Source organism: Aythya ferina, assembly GCF_964211825.1.
Source record: "Aythya ferina genome assembly, chromosome: 4".
In the NCBI taxonomy this organism is placed as follows: Eukaryota; Metazoa; Chordata; class Aves; order Anseriformes; family Anatidae; genus Aythya; species Aythya ferina.
This window is the reverse complement of record NC_140300.1, coordinates 72,817,425-72,835,350: the sequence shown is the minus strand read 5'-3', so window position 1 is coordinate 72,835,350 and position 17,926 is coordinate 72,817,425. Positions and strand designations below refer to the sequence as shown.

The window sequence follows — 17,926 nt, the reverse complement described above, 5'->3', positions numbered from 1 at the left end:
GTTTTCTTCAAAACTGTAGGTTAGTATTGTTCATAATCACCTGTTAGGTAATTTGAAAAGGTTATTTATAATCTTACTTGTCTAGGTTTTCCAGCAATGAATTGCAGAGTATTGTCAAATATCCAGCCTCCACTGCATTATGAGAGACATCTAAAACAAATAAATATACCGCAGGCTGAGGAGGACGAAGCTACAAAGTAAAAACAAACAAACAAAAAATAAAGTAAAATAATTCAAAAATCATATTAAAAGAAATAGTAAAAGTGTTTAGTCATTAGAAAGGGAAGTGGGCAAAGGGAATACTTAGAATAATACAAACTACACATCATGCAATAAAATGAAATTAAACAACTAACAGTCATGTGAATAGATTTGAACACAATTCCCAGTGGTTAATAAACCCCATTTGCAATAAGCACAAGTTACGCTTCTGAGTGGAAATCGGATATTTCAGTCTCTCCTTCCAACAGTGAACTCAAACAGCTTTTTTGTTGTTGTTGTTTTTCATGTCAGATACAGAATATGCTCTTCAAGACTATTCTTTCCGAATGTGGACAACGCTATCCATTAATCTGAGTTGCAATATTCTACCTACAACCGTTTTACAACCATGTAAGAAGCTGTATTTATTCACTTCCAAACATTTTGGCTACCCTGTTCCAATTCTAATTTAAGAGAACAATTTATTTTTGCTGTGATTATAGTGTCATTGTGAACAGGACCTCTTTCCAAGCCTTGTTTATCCTTCTAACTAGGATACTACCACAGCAATTAAAGGTCGATTCCTAGTTAGGATCATGTTTGTGTGATCACTAACTAAAATATTGAACCCAACTTAATTCTTTTATTATTTCACTACCGGTCTTTCAAAACTTCTTAATAATGTAGGAAAGACCCAAAATCTAGCTTGCATCAGACTCAAAACAGACTATACAACATTAAACTGCACAGGGCAGCTACATACATTGTAATTGCCTTTAACTGACAAATCTCTCAATATATGCATTTGCCAAAAATCAAATATGAACTTTTGTATGGTCTTACAGAAACTTCATGGGAAAATTAATATGTACCACTGAAATAATATGCCATGTTAATTTCAAATGTATTTATATTAATGTGCAATTTTGTGGAAAATCCCCATTAGATTTTTTTTTTTTTTTTTTTTTTTTTTTTTTTTTACCATGTAGTCAGAGGAAGCAATGAATTCCACTGTAGAATTTTGGACCTCTGGACGTTTGTGTGGCTCTCCGTAAGATCGTGTCAGAGGATTATACATAAATTCTTCAGGAACTACAAAAAAAAGTTTCCAAAATTTATGTTTGCCACCAAACAAAAACCATTATGGAATCTAAAGTAACGCAGACGTTGCAATTAATTAAAGAAAAATAATTAAGATTAAGGATACATAACATTTCAAGTATCTCACATAACATCAAAGGTAAATAGCTAGAAAAGAAAAAAGCTTTGTTTTCAGTAGTAGTGTATCTCCAAATTTAAAACAGAAATGCAAAGAGTATTTCACAACGAGCTTCAATCTGGATTGCTTATGATAATATCTGGCTTAGATTGCAGACATTAGCTGTCATCATCCTACCATTTGCATATTGCAACAGCAGATGATGGAGTAAGTTCATTTTGTTACAGAAGTAATCAGTGTAATTTGATTACGTCCTCTCTGTCTCCCACAGAATTGCAAAAAGACCTTTTCCTTCAGGAAATGCATGCTATGTCTGACTTAAAACCTAGAGATTTAAAAAAACATTTTAAGAGGTATACTAGCATCCACTTGGAGTACCCCATGGATGGTTATGATGCAAATACTTGAAAGAGATATTAATGCAAGCATCCTCTGTTACAAAACTCACCATCATTAACTCTGTAGCACAGATTGCATTTCCACCTCCTTTGATCAATGAAAGAAACAAAAGGGTTGATATATGTCCTGCAGGATCTGCATCTCACTATCGTGCTTGATGTTATTACTGGTAATTGCTAAAAAGAAACAAAGGAAAACTGTAACAAAAGGAATGTAATACATTTTACAGAGAACATCACTGCACTGCACAGTGCGTAAAAGCTTCAAAAGCCTAGATCCTCAATCATCTTTCATTCTATCTTTTTTTGACCATTTTCATGTAGCAATAACAACGCCTATTAAAAATTCCCTTTAAAATTATAAGTAATACTTAAAATTATCTTAATCCAACCTCATTGCAATAAAATCTTTAATGAAATCAAATTACACAGTTATGATAACATGGCTACTATGGTAAGAGAAATTATCAAAGACAGGATGACTGTTTGACTAACATTGCTAGACAGCAAACCTTACATGTCAAAGAACACACGGGATATGGAAAAAAAAGGTTGCACTAGATAGATATTCACCTTTTAAATAATTATAAACAAACTAGATGGAAAAGAGTGGATTAGGAGTTCTGAACAAGGCTTCAATCAGATATTGTGCTCAGATTCTGTTGACAGCAATTATCATGCCAGTAACAGTCCCATTAGCACCTCTTTTCAAGAGAGCAAAGTAAACACCTTTTTAAGAGGTATATGACAGTTCTGAGTCCAACAATCAAAACTTTAATTCAGAGCTTCAGAGAACTACTAGCAAGCAAATCTTGGCTAGTCATTCCAAGAAAAAAAACAAATGTAAGGGCAGGCATGTCCAAAGCCTTTACAAAGTGCAGTGAGGTAGCAATTGCAAGCTTTCTTTTGCCTCGTTTTTAATTTGCAAAATTTTTTTTTTGGAATTGCTAAATTTAGCTATTATACTTCATTACATTTTTTTCTGTCTAAAACAAAATGGGACATATATATATATATATTTGATGCACATATATATTTTTTAAAAAGTAAGCTACTTTACCGTTAAGTCTCTGAAGGGATGTAGCAACAAACCCAGTGGAAGCTTAGCTTTGTTTAATAAAGCCTGTGTCTGTGGAATATTTGTCAGCGTACATCGAAATGAACTGAAAAGAAATAAAAACACTTAGTTGAAAACTTTCAAAAGATGCTGAAAACGTCATATTAACACCTGATTTTAAAGAACTTTGACATTTAAGAAACCACATATTTAATTAAACTGATTTAAAGATACACAAAAAGTATGGAAAATGATTAAAAAATCCCCCTGAAGAATCAAAAAAAATTTCCCCAATTTCAGCAATGCAAATACAGAAAAACAAGCTTAAAACAAAGGAAAAAACTGCTTTAGGTACAATGCTCAATTTAAAATGACAGCTTTTATTCATCCTGAGGATTTTTTTTTAATGAAGTAAAGAACTAAAGGAGAAATACAAAATTTACTAGTTCTCAGAAAGTAAAATTTATGTAAGAAAATGGTAGAAAAGAAGCTCAAATACTGAAAGAGTCATAGCCTTTTATTTTTATTCATGTATGTAAAGAGCAGGATTGACTTCAAGCTAAAAAAAAAAAAAAAAAAGGCACTAAAGAAACCCAAGGCATCAATAGCACGGTCCAAAGTGTTCCATGCCTAAGATTGATTTTGAGGCACCCAGCTGTGCCTTGTTTTCTGGTGGGACCATGCACTGTCAGTATGGCAGTCACCTGAGTTAATCCAGGGCAACGGATATTTATTTTTTAGTTAGAATTAAGATCTTTGTGGGAGAGCAATTTTCACTGTACCTAGCTGCACTTGACTTGGGAAAGCAGATTAATGATAATTAGAGGTGAAAGTATTCATCATAATTACAGTATGATGGTGATAGAACATACTCACAGTTTATTTAGTATATTAAGGCATGATCATCATAGTTTTCTGGAACAAAATCCTATGCAATATTATAAAAATATTCCATGAAATGTACTGCATAACATGAAAGTGTTTATTAGCAGATTTTTTTAGATGGATAAAACAGGATGAAGATTTAGCAGGTTTCTTAATTTTTTAGTAAGTGAACTATACTCGCACTGCATATAAAGTATTCTGACATATGGATAACTTCAAGTTTTGCATAAGGATGCAGAGGATTACTTATTTTCAGATGAATAGGATTATATTAACTTTAACATTTCAAATTAGGAGCATGTTTACACATTTTTTGATGGTTTAAATAATTAATAGTGACTGAACGTAGTTCTAGACATACTATACTTACTCTGGACTGCAGTTTAATTTCCTAAGATCGGAATTCAAGTTAGGCACAGGAGCTGGAACTGAAGATACAGGCAAAATATTCCTGTCTTGTGTAAGGTTTACTGGTCTCAAGCCTTCTGGCTGCTGAGAATGCTGTAGACTTAACCCTCCTAAGGAAGAGGACAGCTGGTTCACACCTGGATATTGCTGAAAAAAAGCAAGAGCATTGCAAATCATAAATATACAATCACGTTTATAGAACTTATGACATAGACAGTGGGATCGAGAGCACCCTCAGCAAGTTTGCAGATGACACCAAGCTGAGTGGTGCAGTTGATAAAACAGAAGGAAAGGAAGCCACCCAAAGGACCTGGAGAAGCTTGAGAAGTGGGCCCATATGAACTGCATGAGGTTCAACAAATCCAAACACCAGGTGTTGCATCTGGGTTAGGGCAATTCCAGACATAAGCACAAACTGGGAGAAGAATTCATTGAGAGCAGCTCTGCAGAGAAGGACTGGGGGTTCTGGTGGATGAAGAGCTTGACATGAGCTGGCAGTGCTCATGCAAGGCTACCTTCCAAGTCAGATCAGGTTGCTCGTAGCCTTGACGAGGCAAATTTTTAAAGTCCCCAGGGACAGAAGATTTCACAGCAAAAAAAGCACACTCTGAGGAATTTGCACTTTTTAAGTCCAACTGGAATTTCACCTGTTGCACCTAGCAATTTTTTGTTCTTTAACAGCGCGCTCTGGAAAACAACTTAGCTGCATCTTCACTATCATCCACCTGCTACGTGGTTGGAATCTGCAATTAAGATGCCTCCTTCTCATTATGTCTCCTCAATAAAAGAGAGGTCTTGGACTTCATCATAAGCCTTGCTGGTTCTATGAAAGAACATTACAAAGCTGTTACAAGCTTAGGAGCTCAAAACTAGGTTAAGCTTTGAGTTGTCAGTTTAAAACACTTTCAGATTCATTATACACAGTATTTGAATTCAAAGAATGCTATCATAAATAAAGATGATTAACACAGCGTTAGAGAGATCGCTAAGCTGTAAAGTGTTCCAAATTAACACCTGCCAGTACTCAAGTTAGTGCCATTTATCCCTGGAATCAGAAAAATAAAAAGGACAGAAATAGGTAGACAAAGCTATGTTGAACAGAATAATTTCTTTCAACTGGAAAAAAAAAAAATACTTGGTCAGATTTTACATTACCTTTATAGCAATGAAAGCCCTCAATTCTGACTGTTACATACTTCCTTATTGTATTATACTCAGATCAATAAGGAATTCTGATCATGTACAGCAGTACTTTTGATGGATTTGCTTGCTGGGCCTTATTTCTGAATGAGCAGGATATAAAAAATGGAAGGTTTTGTTTTCTACACCAGGGGTACTGCTATGAGCAAACGTGTGCTAGGTGATAAGGAACTTCATAAGACACTTCTTCACAGTTTCCTATCAATAAAGGACAGGTCTTTAAAACAATAAACCTTAAAACTGTGGCTGCTATCAATAACTGGTGAAGCAAACTGGCTAAGCCTGATTATTTGGAGATACACTTAAAATCTTACTTCAGAAGCCTTCTAATAAGAAGTTAACACTAGTGCTATGACATGAGCATTATAGTCAGCATTTATTGGTCCAGAAGCTGTAAAAATAACACTTGAAAAGACTTTTCACTACTTCATCAAGTAACTTTTAAAATAAAAATATGAACCTGTGGATAATGCTGAAACCCAGGATGGTGGCCTGGATTACTGGGCTGCTGCACAGGAGTAGGTGACGCTGTATTTTGGTAGCCAGGCTGCAGTGCTGGATATCCATAACCAAAGGGCTTGGAAGTTTTTGATGTCTGGGGGGTTGCTGGAGCAGGAACTGGGCTGCTGGTCACAGAACGTGTCTCTGGAAGGACAAAAAAATCCCACAGATATATACTTTCTATTTCTTAGTTTCTATGTAAACTCCCGAATGCTTAACAAGCAACACTTTTTTCATTTATAATTTTTTGCATTATCCATCAAGATTTTCTTATTATTGACTATATAAAAAATTGTAAGCCATTAGCAAGTAAGAGTACTGGAGCTGATGCTGATAAGGAGGACATACTTGGGAAGATAACTATAGACCTATATGCTTAAGATAAACTTCAAAATGTTGTTGTTCTACCAAAGCAAAACAAACCCACAGCTTTCAAAAAAAGACAACCATTGCAACTGAAAAGTAAATGTATATATAAGAAGTCCAACTCCACCCTTATAACTACCTTATATTCCAAGTTTTGCCCTTGACATAAATTGCAGAAGAGACTATTCATGCTCAGTCTCTCTAGCCACTTATGGATAGTTTTAAAACATAAGGTTGACATGAAAGAACTATTTTCTAAATGTAGAAATCGTTCTTTTCTTGAAGTAACTCAAGTATATCCCTGCAGCACAGTTTGGTCTCACTGTTGTTAAAGATTAAACTGAAGCAACATATAGTCCTCAAATCATAGAGAATTCAACAGCTGTAAAGAGACAGAACTACTCCTGCACCTGGGGCGCAATAACCCCAAGCAGAGCTACAGGCTGGGAGAGGAATGGTTGGAGAGCTGCCAGGCAGAGAAGGACCTGGGAGTGATGGTGGACAGTCGGCTGAATATGAGCCAGCAGTGTGCTCAGGTGGCCAAGAAGGCCAACGGCATCCTGGCTTGTATTAGGAACAGCGTGACCAGCAGGGCTAGGGAGGTGATCGTCCCCCTGTACTCAGCTCTGGTGAGGCCGCACCTCGAGTACTGTGTTCAGTTTTGGGCCCCTCGCTACAAGAAGGACATCGAGGTGCTTGAGCGGGTGCAGAGAAGGGCGACGAAGCTGGTGAGGGGCCTGGAGAACAAGTCCTACGAGGAGCGGCTGAGGGAGCTGGGCTTGTTCAGCCTGGAGAAGAGGAGGCTCAGGGGCGACCTTATCGCTCTCTATAGGTACCTCAAGGGAGGCTGTAGCGAGGTGGGGGTTGGTCTGTTCTCCCACGTGCCTGGTGACAGGACGAGGGGGAACAGGCTAAAGTTGCGCCAGGGGAGGTTTAGGTTGGATATTAGGAAAAACTTCTTTACTGAAAGGGTTGTTAGACACTGGAATGGGCTGCCCAGGGAAGTGGTGGAGTCACCATCCCTGGAGGTCTTTAAAAGACGTTTAGATGTAGAGATCAGTCATATGGTTTAGTGGAGGACTGTTAGAGTTAAGTCAGAGGTTAGACTCTGATCTTGGAGGTCTCTCCCAACCTGGATGATTCTGTGATACTCAAGAATTGAATGCCTTCAAATACGAGGTAAGTTTCAGAAGGATTCAGGCTTGGTAAAACCTGCAGGGGAGTGGCAGGTGGATCACTCATGAAACCAACCTCTCAGAAACTAGGTTTGGCTTGGGCAGTTGGGGTGGGGATCTCTTAAAGCTGATCCCGTTACTCTTCAAGAAAAACAAAAGGAACAAGCTGTTTTTAGAATATGCCTTCAGCAGGACCAAGAAGCTTACTTAGTAGCTAAGAAATTAAAATTCATAATTCTGCAGCCATGCCTTTTCTGCCCTTACTTGCAAGAGCTAGACCCTATATGGACAGTGGCATCAAGATTTTGACAGACTTCACTTCAACGAGGAACCCATCACCTACGCAAACTACTGTGACATTTTCCCAGGTCAGAGCAATGCCAGAGGCAGACACGCCCAAAATTAATCCGATCATTTCGAATATTAACTAACATACCTACAAGGAACAGAATCTTTGCCACCTATTCCCAATAGGAGATTTCAAGACTGTTAGTCTGGTAGTAAGATCATGTAGTATAAACCTGACACTCCTGATATTTCTAGAGATAAAAATAAGTGACATAGCATCCATATTTTTCACATTTTCTTTATATGTAGAAAAAATAGAAAAAAATAACCTGATCCAAGCATCTCTGCAAACTGTTATCTTTGGTCTCTCAAAACGTCAGTGGCGTGTGTCAACTATTATCAGCTACTAATGCCAACACAATCAGGCAAACAGCATAACCTAGAGAAAGATACCTGCTTTCACACAGAGCATACTTTCAGCACTAGCCTCAATATTACAACAGAAAGTATGACTTAGGATACAGGGAGGTTTTATTAATTTATTTGTCCAACTTTAGCGTTAAAACTATGAGATTTTAAAAAGCAAACTTGGTTCTCTCTGATGATTTGCACCCTTCCACACGTAGGTGAAAGGCAACTCCTCTAGACTGTTTAATTAATAATAATTGACATCAAAATCAGGAAAAAAATCATAACATTTAAGTCAATTTAAACAAGCCATTTGAAATCAACATGCAACAACAAACGGCTCACCTGGATAGCCACCTCCTTCCAGGGCATCGTAATTGTTCAGAACAGGAGAGGCACTGCTAGTAGTAGAAGAACTATCAATTGCTAGGGAGGGAAAAAAAATAAAGTTAGGTGACTCAGAAACAGCACATTTTTGAAAAAAAATTAAAGAAAGACCAAGATATTTTCAAAAAAAATTATATAAGAAACTGAAGAAAGATCTGGGGAGAAAAGAAAAAGGGAAGACCACTTCAGCCCTATGACCTGAAAGCAATTATCACTGCAAAAAGGAGAGGGTAAAAAAAAAAAAAAAAAAAAGAGAGACAAGCAATTAGCATGGTATTAAGCAAACACACATACACCAAAAATCAAAAGAAAGAAAAATGGGAGGACAAAAGCAATGAAAAAAAGTTGTTCCTTGAAACTAACAAAAAAAATCTAATAAATTATCACGTGTTTCTAGACTATGTGAAATGAATTAGCATATGACATTGTTAAACTAGTCTCTGTCATGATTTCCTTCACGACACAAGATTCCTGTTGTCTTCAGAACAATCACATACCATTCCCACTCCAGGCAAAACGGATGCATTTAATTCTTTCTTCCTTTCTCTACTGTTGTTATTCAGAGCTTCTTTTGGTTTTGATATAAAGCTAATTTCTACTGAAATGGAATGAGCAAGTCTGGTACAGCCAAAAGTAACTACATAAGAAGGACCTGGGCTACAGTAATGAAAATAACTAGTCAAAATTATAGAGGAGATGGATGAGCACATGCTGATTGGTTCTGGAGGGACTGCTGATGCTTAATTCGTAGTTCACCCTATGCACATATTCTGAATATCTGACTGTAAAACATTACATGAAAATATATTTTAAAATATTTCTACTGGTGCCATTTTATGTACATTTCCAAAGAAAAAGGACCAAGGAGATGAAACGTACGTGCTCCTTAACAAAAAACAGGTCATGAAATTTAACAGAAATGAAATAATACGTCAGAATTTAGAAAAAAAAATAAAATAACTTTTGTGGCAAGACGAGCAGAACAGACGCAGAGGAGAGATGCTGACACTGCTCTACTCAGAAGGATCAACCGTGACCACACATCCCTTTGTGAAGCCAAAACTATTTCAAGGGAAACACTTCAGTGGCCAGACACTTGAGATTCAATCCCCCCTCAACTGATGTTTCCAAGTAAAGATGCTCCTGCAGCTGTGTGAATATAACATCACTGAAATCTAGGAAACATTATTAATATCAAGGCAACGTTATGACTGTATAGAATATTTTTGAGCATGTTGTCTTTAAAGCGTTCAGGTAAGAAATAGAAAAACAGGTCCAAAAATTAACGATAGATTTTACGTTAAAAAAACAGAAACACACATATATATAATAACACTGTGAAACTTATACATCAGTTTCCAGTCCTGTATCCCCCACACCCTCAAATTTCCCTTTGGTTTTGAGCTTTATAAATTAATGTAAGTGCAATATTTATTTAGTTATTATTATTATTATTTATTCTATGAAGTGAAAGAAACAGGATTCATTATTGTGAGCTCTATCATGAATAAGAACATGGCTTTTCTAGGTTTGGAAAGTCCTTCTACTGAAAAGCCAAAATACATTTTTACTAGGTCAACAAGATCAAGATTGAAGAGTTTCCAACTAATTGTTTTCATCTGACCAGAAGAATTTTTCTGCATGTCCAAAAAATACCAGAAGGACATATGCACAGCTTGGAATAGCTGAGACTAGTTCAAGCTTTCTGATTTAACTATTGTGTCACTGGGTACAGTTTTCTCCACAATAAATTGTATTCATAAAATCTTACCCATCTCTAACACAACTCCATGTAAAATTAGTTTATTCTTTTCCCTAACAAGATATTAATGACACAATGACTTGCTAAAAAGGAAATATTATATACTTCAAGTCCTGCTGGAACAGGTAAGAGTTCCAGCACAATCTGGCAAATATGCAGAAGTAGAAAATATTTCAAATACACGCTATAATTAATCAGCTTAGTCGTATTTCTACTAAAAAAATGAACAAACAAACAAGCCTAATTTTTAACGTACAGATAAGTTGTATTCAAAGCAAAATTTCAGATACTTCAAAATATAAAAAGGTCTGCTTAACGAAATAACAAGAATTCTTACTGAGCATCCTATATACTTACTGAAGACCTTACACATAAGGCCTTTCCTTCTCATGGTTATTCTATTTTCTTAAGGCACTGATGCCTACTAGAATTACATTATGCCCCATTCCTTTTTCTCCTGGTGAATATCTGGTTGTCTACAAAAACAATGAGTTCTGCAGTTTCCTGCACACTAGGTTCAGACTAAGCTGGCCACACATATCTGAAATCTCACCGATTCTTCTTCGACAAAAAACACAGGAACTTCCACAAAATGAAACAGTTGTCCTATGCTTAAATTGAACTACAACAGCTGTCAATTTGCTTTAGTACTGTAAGCACCAAGCAAGAGAACGCATTAGGAAAAAGGGGAAAGAAAAGGTTTAAAAAGGAAAAAAAATAGAAAACTGACTAGACAGAAACAATGCTTATAAAATACTTTTAGGATTATGTAATTATTTACATCAATATGACTTACACTTTTACACAGTTTGTTCAACTGTTTTGCAATGTAGTCAGAGATGTAACTACTAAAAAAAAAAAAAAAAGCTTTGAGGAGCTGTGTAAACAGACAACCAGATGTACAACACCTGTTCTTCATAAAACCACTTGCATATCCTGAGCTAGAAATCTGTTAGGATTTACATTCACCCCTGGTGATTGGGCATGAACCAGGAAGTTTATGGGCTGCCTGGGTGCCCTTTCATTCTTTTGCATAAGAAATTCAACTACAACAGTAGCTCAAAGGCTAGGACTTTAGCAGAAGTACAGAACTTGAGAAATACAGGTGGCAGAAAGCATGAAAACTGTCTCTGGTAAGTTTAGGGAACAATGTAAGGAGAAAAAGGTTGCAGCTGACAAAAATTGGACATCTCCTTTGACAGAAGCCTTGGGATGAGATTAGACACAGATACTTATCTGCAGAAAACTCACTAGGGAGCCCTGCAAGAAAAAAAGAAAGAGACCAAAAAAACACAACTCTCCCAGTTCTTTTAACCTATTCTGAAGAACTGGTCCAAACGGCAGCTGCATCAAAACTGCCAAAGCAAACTTTGTTTTGCATTAGTCAGAAGTAAAAACCAAAAACCCCAATACGACTCAAGAAACTAAGGTAGCAAGAGGCACTAAGCTAGTTTTTAAAACCAGGAAATTTTGACAAATACAGACAGAATCCTTGCAGCCAAGAACATGACATTTCAATCAAGCAGGACAAACTGCTTCTTAAAAACATGAAATGCACTTATTAATTTCCCTGCAAAGCAAGCAGGATAAAACTTAATCTTCCTGAATTGCATAGATGTGCCATAGGAGGAGGAAGAAAAGCAGCACAAATGAATTCACTGCCTTAAAACAAACACACTTATCACCTTCCAGTATTTACTACTTTAATTATAAGGCTTCTCCATATATAGAATGGGAAGCCAGGTAAGCACTGTTTAATGTAATGATAAAAATGGTATGTAGTTGATTAATTTGTAAAACAAACAATTATCAGTCTGTACCTCTATGGCTTGGTATATTTGCTTAAGAGTTTAAAGCCTACTGCAAATGGAAATGGTAGAACTCAGGGAGTCTTTTAGGTTGTGAATATTATGTGATGAGACACATAAAATGTCTGATATTAATATGACAGAAAAAACACACCAAAACATTTGATGGCCACTGCTGAATCCCTTTTTGTTTACTCTACTAGTAACATTTGGAAAATTTCTAGTTAATTTGATATGTGATGAGTCAGAGCAACTTTCTACCTTTACGGAGGAAAAGTAACTTCAGAGGATGGAAATATGGAACAAAACTTGAGTAGGAAGAGAACAAGATACTGGTGTAAAGCTAAAGCCAACCTGCTTCCTCATCCTCCTCATCCTCTTCCTCATCATCTGAACTTGATGACAAGGGAGCTGGTGCAGAGCTAGCTTGATTATTAACATATCCACCATACTGCATGCCTGTGAAGTGGAAAGCACAAACATCAGAGTCAGACAGACAGGAAAGATGAAAAACAAAAGTCACAAATCATTGCATTAAAAGTGAGAGAAACCAGCCATTCCAGAGAAAATCCCAACATGCAGATAGTTAATTCTACAACCCTTGACCATCTACAGCACCAGACCCATAGTTCATACGTGAACTATGTACGGCAGAAGCAGTTTTTAGTGGGCTAGTTAAGTATTAGTAGCATACAGAAGTTAGCAGAAAGTTTGTGTGTGTGTGTAAATTATTAAAAACATATGTAGAAAGTCTATGTGTATGCATCAGTTTGGTCACTGGAATACTTTCATAAAGTGATATGCATGGATAAATGTGTCCTTTCCCAGGTAACTTTAAACTGCATTATTAAAACATTGACATTCAACTTCTGCTTGGCACCCCTGCCCTTCTAAGACAGCAGGCATTCACTTTGGAATTCTGAACACAGCCAGAGATCAATGAAACAAACTGCTGCTGCAGCGTGTTACGGGTACAAATGCACGCTCCAGCTACACATCCAGTGAAATTTTCATCAGGTGAACCTGAAAACTTAGTGTTATTTTAAAATGGTGCCTAAATTCACGCTCATAGACACATTTCAGCACCTAAATACACTGCCCACTGGCGACAACTCGCAGGCACCTCCAAACCATGTATATATTTTAACACATACATGAACAACACACAAAAGCAGCACATACACATACCATTTTTAAACAGAGTAAAGCACACAGCAATGGCTTATAATTAACGTGTGACATTACTAGTGCAGCCCTAACACTTCCAGGAGATCTCAAGCTTCTCTTGGTGTGGGGCAGTGTTAGAAAAGATTTTAATACATGTTTGCAGTCAGGCAGAGACATCCTCGGAAGAAATGTCACTTTCTCTCCCAGCAATCCAGTGGGCCATGATTGCAAGAAAATATCTTAAGGCTTCAAAATACAGGAGTTTGGATTTTTTTTCCCCTGTAGAAACACTGTGTCAGCATCACTCTGACGTATTTTTTTCTAATTTTATTTTAACACTATAATGCACTACAGAAGTGTTGTAGCTACTTCAAATAATCTGAAACCACCGTGGCATTTCACCTTCCCCTGACCCAAAACATATCTGCTATACCAATCTTTGTTTTGTGTGATGCACAGACTACAAATGCTGTTATTTTCCTGTCTTCTTAAAAAATGGTTATGAATAAACCCAAGAGGACAGCTTTACTTTCACTTATGAAAAACAGCAGTCAAGGCGAAGAGCATCTGTTCAGAGATAAAGAGAAAATCGAACAAAACCCTATTGCAACATTTTTGGGAAGCCGTAACTTTGATACAGAGTTTAGAGGAAGGAGAGGCTGGTAGTATTTCACTTCATCTGGTGCACATCGCTCCTGTGACTCCGGTCAAGTTTCTCCATAATACAAGGCACAATGATGAAGGCAACCAAGGCACAATACTTCAGTTTCTCTGTGCTGTTATCACACAGAACTAACTCGACCGCTTCATATTCTCATCTTTTATAAAAGGCACTGGATGCATTCAATACAGAGGATTGGAAAAAGCAAACAAACAAACAACAACCCCAAATCAGACCCCAGCTGAAGAGAACACATTTTTTCTCAGGCCTAGGAGAATTCTGTGTTATGGTGAAGGAGAAAAATCAACTTAAAACCATTAACGTGCAAGTAATGGGAAAAAGATTCAGAGCAGAACAGGATAACAAGAGATGCAGTGTAACAGAAATGTAGAGCCCAAGTGAAAGAAGCTCAGCCCAGTGTGAGTGCAAAGACAGAGCTCCGACACAGCACATCAACAGGGCAAGAAGAAGTAAATGTGCCTGGAAAGGGCACAGCACTGCAAACGTGCCAAGCACAGGCCAAAGGAAGGAAAGGAGTGAACCAGCCATTCTGCTACGCCCCTTTGGAGGAATGCTTTTTGGTAAAACAAACAAGCAAGCAAAGAAAACCCTATTGCTAACAGTCTGCCTTTTCCAGTTACTGGTCACAGATGAAGTAGACGTAAGTCAGAAATACAGACGAGCGATAAAAATATGCAAGTGCCAGGATTAAGTAACGACAAACTGTGCCATTATGAGGTCTGGAGGCAGGACTGGTTTGACTCTCAGCTGCCTGAGGAGTTTGGGTGTATCTATTTTTGCTGCCAGCAGTGCTCCCAATTTCTGCGTTTAGGATACTGTAGCATCCTGCTAGCACAACTGTCCGGAATGACAAACAAATCAGGGAGCTGATCTGGCCAAAAAATAAACTAGTTTTAAAAGTCAGGCTGAGGTGGGGAAGCCTCCCATCCTGGTCCGCAGCCCAAAGACAGCCCCAGTGGATAGCACATGGGAGAAAGCAAGCGAAGGACACCCATGGGGGGCTGAACACAGCAATTTAAATGCCACCACACTGATCCAATCACCCAGTTCTGCTCGGTATCTTTTACAGTAGCCAAAACTTGTTAAAATCTTCCACTCTTAGAAGTGTGAAAGCTTACTTTGAGATCATTATTTATTTTGAATGAGATTACTTCACACATCTGGCTTAAAATGCAACCACAAACAAACTGTAACAGCTGTCAACCCTGTTGGTAGTGCCCCTGTATTACAGCAACAGCACACTGATGCTTTATCCCACCTTATTTTACAGACACCTGTAAACGTCTGTGGGAGAAAGCAAAAGGCCAAACTGTGTTAAGGACTCATTTGTCTGAAATAAACCAAGGATTTAGGTATTTTAAGCAACGATCACTCACCACGAAAGACTCACGTGGGCTACGTTTCATAATAGAAGCCCCACCAAAAATGAAATAACTACATGCAACAATAAACTATATTCTAAAGCTCTTTAACTGCCTCTCTACTCATTAACCCTCATATTTTCCAGTGCACATACCATGACATTAAAATCACCCTACTATTCTATTCCCAACAGTAATTTTTACGAAACGAACCCTCCTTTTCTCCACTCTTGAACTCTTTGCTTTACATCATTTTCATTTACTCAACAGCTCCTCTCATCATCACAAATCCTACAGAAGTCTGTAAGGTCCTGATAGGAGACAGGCACTCCGAAGTTCATCTCTAGGATGTCATTTCCAAGTGGATAGGTTTTATCTGCATTAACTCAATATGGATATTTATAGAAGGAACGTGAATGAAACAGGTTTAATACAGTTTAAGTGTTTTTTTTTTTCTCCTCTGTTAGGACTCAGCCAACTAAATAATTACAATACTTTAATACTGCATAAGAATGCTCACACCGGGGCTTAAAACAAACAAACCAACAATTCAAATTGTTTTTCCAGAATGCTTCCATGTAGGCAACACCACTGCATAACATGACTTAAAAAAAGACAAAATTTTTAAAAAATTCAGTCTATTTCATCATTGACTGAGAAACACCTGGAATTCTGACAACCCAGAGAAATATTCAGATGCGTTCAATTTTTCAGGGTGTTAATTTCAGCAAATGAATTTATCACACTTAATTGTTGACGAAGTTTTACAAGAATACAGCATGTACTTCAGAGTCCTAAAAAGAATCCAATTGCAAAAAGTTTAAAGTTTTCTAATGTTTTCTAAAAATATCACCTAAGTACAGAGACACGTGTGATGACAGATACGGATTTATTATTGTTTAATTTAAATGCAACCAGATGGATTCCAACTCTTGTTGACTTTGCTTTATGCTCCTGACACATATTTATAGGGTTGGTTGTAAAGCATGCTCATTCATCTTCATACATACTGCACATTAAGGCAAGCACAATCTAACAGCTAAAATCCATTTTGTCATTTGAAGCATTTTTGCTGTTTCTTTGGAAGTTGAGCAAGAGTTTATTCGAGCAAACACATCCGCGGAACAACTAAATTCTACCCTGTACCAAAGCAAGCTATAAAACTGTGCAAGAAACAAACACAATTAGAAAAACTGAGTTGTTTTCCTTGAAATGGTACACTGTACATAGGTCTTGGTAGCAATGAATAATTATTTTTGTAAAATAAACAGAACCAATTCACAAGAAAAATTATTTCTTTACAGTCCCTAACTCACTGGAAAAAAAAAAGAAATGGAGGAAAAGGAGAAATTAGGACATTTATGACAGGGGGCTTTGAAAGTTAAGAATAAAAAGCATACTGTGACTATCAAAAATGATTTTGAGAATTATTTTGAAGGCTAGCTATACCACCTTGCTCTGGACAAAAATCAGTGTGTAGGGCACAAGTAGACACTAAGTTATGTCTCCAAAAGGATTTTAAATCCTGAAGTTCCCAAGAGAAAACATATCAAAATGAAATCACTGCAATAAAATAGATTTGGAATACTAGACACAAACATTTAACAGTCTAAAGGGCAAGTCAAAACATCAGGGCAAAACTCACATGGCAAAAGAAGGCTCAAGACCCAACTGATTCTTTGTCAACAGGCTACCAAGGGGAGAATGGGAAGAAGCTCAGTAAGAACCCCCTGTTCTCCAACAAGAAACCCTGCAGCAGCTTTCCAAAGGAGCTTGCAGCTAGGGATTAAGACAACAATTTCATTATTTCTAGTTTAAGTCTGCTTTTGCAACAAACTGATTACAAAAAATCCTTTTAGGACCTTCTTCTACTAAGTCAAAATAGTGAGAAACTTTTTAGAAAAACAAGAGTGCTGAGAGAAAGGCTTTGTAAGGAAGAGACGTGGGCAAGCCAAAGACAGTGTACAGCTAGGAAATCAAACAGAAGAGCTAAAAAGAAAAAGACAGAACAACAGACCTACAAAACGAGAGCTCTCAGGAGCCTGACGAAGACACAAGAGCAGTACTCTTGTCAGACAAACATAAAAGAGCAATAAAGCTTCCAGCATTCACATGTGCACGTGGAACAGGGCAGAAGTCTGTATTACACCCTCCCATTCCCTTTTAGTACCTTCCTGAAGAGCTGACTCAGGTGACTGTGTGACAGAGGGGGACGATCGTGGCTGTGGAGAAAGTCCTGAAGCAGATGTCCTTGCTGAGGAGATCACAGCAGGGGAAGCAGATGTTCCCACCCCAGGCTTGGTGAACTGAACGCTCTGGCTTGCGGAGTGCACAGGCTGTACAGGATCAACGCCATCTGAAAAGGGAAGAAAGCACAAACACCATTTGTATCTGCACAGGCAATCACACAATGCAAGCCACTGTACGTGATGTTGGTTTCACAGTGACTACAAGAACGCAGTACTTCGGAGAGATGCTGTCATGTAAGTAAATAGGAAAGAGGAGGTTATCTTTTTTTTAACATTAAAGGTTTGTAATTTAAAGAACTCCACTAAAATTAACAGATTGTTCAACAGCAAAAAAAAGGAAGACACAACGCAGCATTAAAAGACCAAGCAGAAGCTGAAGTAATCCATTTTTGTCCCCAAAACAC

At 37.4% G+C, this 17,926-nt stretch overlaps 1 protein-coding gene across 3 annotated transcripts in view; it reads right to left on the bottom strand.

Moving 5' to 3' along the window:
• SEC24B (SEC24 homolog B, COPII coat complex component) overlaps positions 1-17,926 on the bottom strand; it is a 43,687-nt gene that overhangs the window by 13,858 nt on the left and 11,903 nt on the right. For 2 of the 3 annotated variants that reach the window (XM_084517247.1, XM_084517249.1), the window contains 9 exons: positions 17,444-17,629; positions 12,418-12,522; positions 8,452-8,532; positions 5,829-6,013; positions 4,131-4,315; positions 2,879-2,981; positions 1,869-1,995; positions 1,184-1,293; positions 78-190 (listed from right to left, as the gene is read on the bottom strand). In XM_084517247.1, the coding sequence (XP_084373373.1) occupies positions 78-190; positions 1,184-1,293; positions 1,869-1,995; positions 2,879-2,981; positions 4,131-4,315; positions 5,829-6,013; positions 8,452-8,532; positions 12,418-12,522; positions 17,444-17,629 (1,195 nt within the window). The remainder of the gene's footprint in view (positions 1-77; positions 191-1,183; positions 1,294-1,868; positions 1,996-2,878; positions 2,982-4,130; positions 4,316-5,828; positions 6,014-8,451; positions 8,533-12,417; positions 12,523-17,443; positions 17,630-17,926) is intronic. The other variant, XM_084517248.1, reaches the window with a different exon arrangement.